The sequence below is a fragment of the Pinus tabuliformis genome, chromosome 2_2 (genome assembly GCF_031772625.1).
Source record: "Pinus tabuliformis cultivar Carrire ecotype Pingquan chromosome 2_2, CPIR1, whole genome shotgun sequence".
Lineage (NCBI taxonomy): Eukaryota > Viridiplantae > Streptophyta > Pinopsida > Pinales > Pinaceae > Pinus > Pinus tabuliformis.
The window spans coordinates 290,123,590-290,129,589 of record NC_142300.1 but is presented as its reverse complement, the minus strand read 5'-3'; the positions used below and the strand labels follow the sequence as shown (position 1 = coordinate 290,129,589).

Sequence of the window (6,000 nt, the reverse complement as noted above, 5' to 3'; positions counted from 1 at the left end):
GATGCTTAACGAACCATATCCAATTTTTACAACATAACATTAAGCTTTAACATTCAATTAGCCTTGAGATATTAAACAATACAGGCAGGCAAAATATCCATGCTTTTGTACTAGATGCTTAGAGAGTTCGACTATAAATCAATATGAACATCCTAATGCATAGAGAACTCTATCCTATTTTTAGAATATAGCAGTAAGCCTGAACATTCCATGAGCCCCAGTCAATATAATTATTACCAATCCATTTCTATGAAAAGGAAACAAAAAAGATGGTAATTAATTTCCAAAACCCAATGCAAACCCCATACAACACTTAATCCTAAGTCATGATGTGTTAGAATGTCTCATTGTTCACAATCAGGATGATGGCGACCTTTGTTAAAAGGAAACTACAATTGCACAGAAAACTGAAAAGAAAGAAATACCAAAGCATAATTTGAATGAGCTCCCAGGAAAAGATTTCTTCTAGGAATCAGTTTAATATCATAACCTGGCTAATATGCCTTACAGTCCTCCAATCATGTTATTAGATTTCATATCCTTTCTTTCCAAGTACTGTCGATTTATACATATATCTTGTTTTCGCTATTTGTTCATACAATCCATTTTAAAATGTCATAGCAGGTAGAATGAAATGGTTATTACTTGTCTTTAAAGTTATGCTGAACATTCTCTTCAACTCTTGTAAATGCATCTGTGAGCACATCAATGCTCCAGTCTTTGACATCGTCCTGGAACAATAAATACAGGAAGTCAAATATGCACTCACAAACTAAGCAAATGTTTGTAGTGACCAGCAATACATCTCTCTCTCTCTCTCTCTCTGCGCACGTTAGCATATGAAATCATTTAAAATGTTTTAGGAAACTAAAACAGGCCACTATCAAATACATGAGATGATTCAAGGAACAAGCACTAAGATGTTGGAGCAATACACATGAATTGAACAAAAAAATTCAGTAGCGGGCACAGCAATGAACTTTTGAACAATAGGCATGAATTGGATTGATACCCCAATAACAGTGGCCATAGAAAACTCAAATACTTTGACTATTTAGGTGCAGTGACAGAAATGTATCCTTGGGTACCAGATTTTCATTCATAATATGTTGCCACCAAATATATATTCAAGTACATAACAAAGACAGTGCAAATCAATCCACGGGAAGAAAAAGAGAGTGTAAATGAGAAAATAGCCACAGATGTATCCTTTATCTACTGGAAATGTGAAATACTATATATATATATATATATATATATATATATAAGGTCATTACATTGCAAATAGATCATTTGTTCAATAAGTCCACTACTGAAAGTTGCTTTTGGTGAGCCAAAGTAGGATTTGGTACTTAACATAATATGTGCTCTGAAAGGTTTAACAAAATATCATTTTAAGAACATAGATGTGAGCCTCCCTATTTGGTGTTTAAAATAACATATCTCGGGTTCAACTTTTATAAAAAACTGTCTTCAGAACATATATATAGAAGTGAGCATAGGCATTCATTATGAAGAAACCCTGTATTACCTTGTCTGATAATGAAGAAATGGCATGCAATCCATAATTTTTTATTAATCTGACTCATGAAGATCTTGTGCTACTGTAAGCATCAAAACTCCTTAGTTGCAGAAAGGGACTAATTTTCAGCATCTACCACCATCTGAACAAGCATTGTCTTCATCGTTCACTACATTTAAACTGGGTTTTACACTTGCTCTGCACATGAAGTCAAACAACTCTTGAAACTTGGAAGTTGACTAATAATTTCTCGTGCCCTAAAGCAGAGCTGCAAATAGTGTTTACAACAACCCTATATTTAGCAAAGGATCCAACATGAAAAGTTGGACTGAACTGAATAGATCTTGAATGCCCCACCTCACTCAAATTGGATGCACAACAAAAAGTTGCCAAACATAATCATAAGGCCCTCCATGAAAACTAGATTTATCCATACACATACAATAATGACCAATTTGCCAGCAATCTCTATTTCAATTACAGAAAATACAGCCATCCACAAGCTAGAATCTAACAAAAATATGGCTATATCCACTTTCGAAATATTAATAAGCTGAAACTAGATCAATAACACTTATCTGACTCCCACTAGGTTCCCACCCATCTACGTCCACTTCATGGATATATCAAATCTTTCACTATTAGATACAAATATTTAAATTCTTGACAAAAAACAGGGTGAAAACATAACTAAACCGAAGCAACTAGATATATAAGTTGCTTCTACAACTAGTCTGATAACAACAAAGGGATACTATTACCAATACTGAAGTGGTAATTTTACCATGCACTCACAGTTGAGTTAAAAGCAGTAATAATTGGAGTACGTAAGGTATCCCATTTCTGCAGTGAACGTCCCCAGTGGAGTCTCCTATCATCCCCAGCATACCAGGTGTCAAAATCAGAAATATAAAATAGTAGATTCACAATACGCAAATAGGAGAGAGATGATCAATGTTATTCCAATATGCAATGCTCTGTTACCCAGACTCAATCATAGGGTGGGAAATATAAGTTATGAGTACGTTACATAACTTCCAAGTCATAGTTCCCAACACCTAACAAATGACTAATTAATTTGTCATTAACTAACTTTATTACATCAACATAAAGTAACTTCATATAAAGTTCTCCTAATCACAAAATATGGTCATTATAATGTATCCACTCTAACACGCTCCCTTAATGGCAATATCAAACACAGTTGCTTGTCCCAAAACGTAATCAACTTACCTTTTCCCATCCATGCTTGTGCGACACTTTTATTCTACTCATGATCTTTTCAGCATGTGCCCTAGTATTCTGGCCTCACCCAATGCTCTACATATCACAATCAATATGGCTGATGTAGAACTAGAAATTTCAACTAGTTTTACCATTGACACAATGGCAGGAAAATGGTCAATGTTGCATGAATAATTAAAACCCTATACTATGGATGTCATGTCTAGTTTGTCCACTAATCACACCTCTTCCACACGTTGGCAGATCAACAAACTAATACTCTTGTTCTTCTTTGTTTGTAGGAGCAATGTATTGCATAGATATAGAAGCCACTTTTCTTTCACCCTCCCTGAGGGCTTTCTTCCAATTAACTTTTTCATCGACAGCAGCAACTAGAGAAAAATAACATGTTTACCTTCACTTTTTGATCTCTTACTTGACCATTCATCTCTCGGCCAATAAAGCTCCTCCAACCACACATCCTCCATCATGTTGTATTTACACTTAGGTTTTGTTACCCCTCATTCCAGCAGGCTGCAGGGGTACATACATTTATTTCACTTTGCATTATCACCATTGTAAACCCAAGTTCATAAGTCAAAAGCCTTTTAAAAACCGTGTGAGACTTTGTATTTAGCATAGTTTTAAAACAAACCGATTCGAACTGGTATTCGGTCAAACCAGCTGGTCAGATAGGGCTGGGTAACGAACCAATAGAAAAAACCAGTTTGAGGGCCAGTTTGTACCGATTAGGTACCAAACCAGCAAGTTTGGTACCTAACTGGTACAAACCAACCGTAACTAGCTGGTTCCGACCCTAACCAATTGATCAGATCTCACATGTGTGTGTGCGGGGGGGACGGTGGGGGGGGCGGCGGGTCCAAGACCCTTGATAGCAGTTTTCAAGGTGGGGTTTTGGAGGAAACCAAGGGTTGTTCCCTCCCAAAACAGCCCCCCTTAACCCTAAACCTAAACAAAAATCCTAACTCAACCCTAGCAATGCTAGCAGTCAATGGTAATGTAATATTCTTAAATAAAAGGATAAAAAGGATACTTTTACTTAAATTTTTAACATTACCATTAATTGTTTTAGGATGTTTGAGAGTGGTTCCAACCTTATCAGACTTCATTTCATATCCACTCAAACTTCACAGTTTTCAGGATTTTAGGATTGGTAGGATTGCAACATTTTGATTGAATTCTATCATGTATGAGGGTATGGAATTGGCATTTAATCAAGAGCAAACAGCCCTTTATATACCTTGATGTTGTTGGTATTGATTGTTGAACTCCTCTGCCCTGGTCTTAACAAAAATGTACCCCTCCGCTCAAACAAAAATAATTAGTTAGGCATGTTAAGCATTTTCTACCATATTAGAAGGTTCAGGATATGAACCTTTCACTCAAACCTAAATCATTGGTTAGGCACGAGGCATTTTAAGCTTTTCCAATTTCCACCATATCATAAGGTTGAGGAATCTGAGTTTAAAGACTTTGAGAGTGATGATGTTTATGCAGCTCTTATTGATTATCCCATTTCTAGTAGTGGTGAATCAGTGATGAGTTTGGTCAGTGATTTGTAGTAGGCCAATGCCCAATAGCCTATAGAATTGCTATTGGACTCTAGAGGCCATTTAGAGCCTCATTGATTATGTATTTTGTTGTTGATACGCACTACACTTGGTGCCATTTTGATATATTCACCCTTACATGGTGATATATAGATGCGCAAACTTTGCATATTTCATCTCTAATGCCTTTGGAATCATGGTTTGAAATCCTAAAAATAATTTTTTCAAAAAAAAAAAAAATTATTATGTATTTTTTCAAATCTAGTTCACTTAATCTGGTTCGACCAAATTCCGGTTCAAAACCCGGTTTCGCTTTTAAATTTTAGTACTTGGGTGTCCTAGGCCTTGTGAGGATCGGCCATGGCCAGTCCCTTTGGGTTACATCCCTAGTTCCTTTCGTCCTATATAAGATTGGACTTTATATGGACCTCATCAGGACTCATGGGGTTTATGGGAGCCTTAATTATGTGGAGGTGATCACTAGTGTATGGGCCAATCCATCCTACTTCAAGGTGCAATTATATCTTACCACATGGTTATGATTCAGAGAGTCTACATGTGGCCTTAGCCTTACTGCAGTATTCCTCATACAGTTCTCAAAATGGCAGTGTCACAATCTCAAATTTCACATTTCCTAGAAGTCAAAAAGTCAATTTGATCTCAAAATGTTGAAAATGAAGAGAAGATGACATGTCACATTGAAATTTTCCAAATAGTTAAAGCATTATGCAAAAACAAGTGGTCAAAACAGGTCTAGTGGCACATTGGGATTTCAGGTAGCAAAACAAGGGCAGAACTTTATAGAATTTTGCATGCATTACATTAAAAGTGGTCTACAAGATGAGCCAAACAAAATGCAGGTGGCAAATTTCCATGATAATCTAGGGCGTTAGAGATCTCTTGTTTGGGCGTGATGACATAAAATTAGCAGCATGTGTGGATGATGACAGGGAAATGAAAAGATAGATTCTAGCCTATGGGACTAGTGGCAAGTGAAATCAAAGTAAATGGCAGCGAAATGAGGTGAAATAAAAGAAAAACAACTAAGGACGTTGGAGATCTCTCAAGGTAGTTAAGTAGACCCCTAAGCTAACCATTATGGTCAACAAACTAGTTGTTTGAAGGCCATTTGAGGTCAAATGAGGAGCATTGGAGGTCAATAGGACCATTTGGTAGCAAGTGGACACAAAAGTAGTTGTTGGAGAGTCAAAGATTCCTTCATGCAAGCAAATAAAAACTTAAGGGACCAAGTGGAGCCTCTTTCCAAGCAAGTCGAACTACCTTAATAGTTGTTGGTGGAACATTGAGCCTCCTTGGTGGAACGTTGAGCATTCATGCGCCATATTTCCCCATCTCTTCACCTCCTAGGGACATAGCAAAGGATATGTTGAACTTCTAAGCGCCATGTGAGCCTAATCGAACTGGTTAAGTTGGCCAAAAACAGTATAATATAATATTTATTGATATTTTACTTGGTCTCCGACATGTGGATGACAAATAATATTATTTTCCTAGAGAGAGTTACAACTAGCCATTAACTAGTCGTTTTAAAGAAAATTTATAAAGGCTAGCCCTCCTCTAGTTGAAGTTGTTGATTTGTGAGATCATTTTATTGCCATAATTTAGAACTTCCATTTTTGCAAACACCTTGTCTCTATTGTCTGGGATGAATTTTCTTATTTC

The 6,000-nt window shown here is 36.5% G+C and overlaps 1 protein-coding gene across 1 annotated transcript in view; it reads right to left on the bottom strand.

Annotated features, from left to right (window-relative positions):
* Positions 1-432: 432 nt before the first annotated feature.
* Positions 433-6,000, bottom strand: part of LOC149192464 (cytoplasmic dynein 2 light intermediate chain) — a 48,351-nt gene continuing 42,783 nt past the window's right edge. Inside the window, exon 3 of the mRNA XM_089404610.1 lies at positions 433-731. Within this exon, the coding sequence (XP_089260736.1) occupies positions 642-731 (90 nt within the window). The 3' untranslated portion in view covers positions 433-641. The remainder of the gene's footprint in view (positions 732-6,000) is intronic.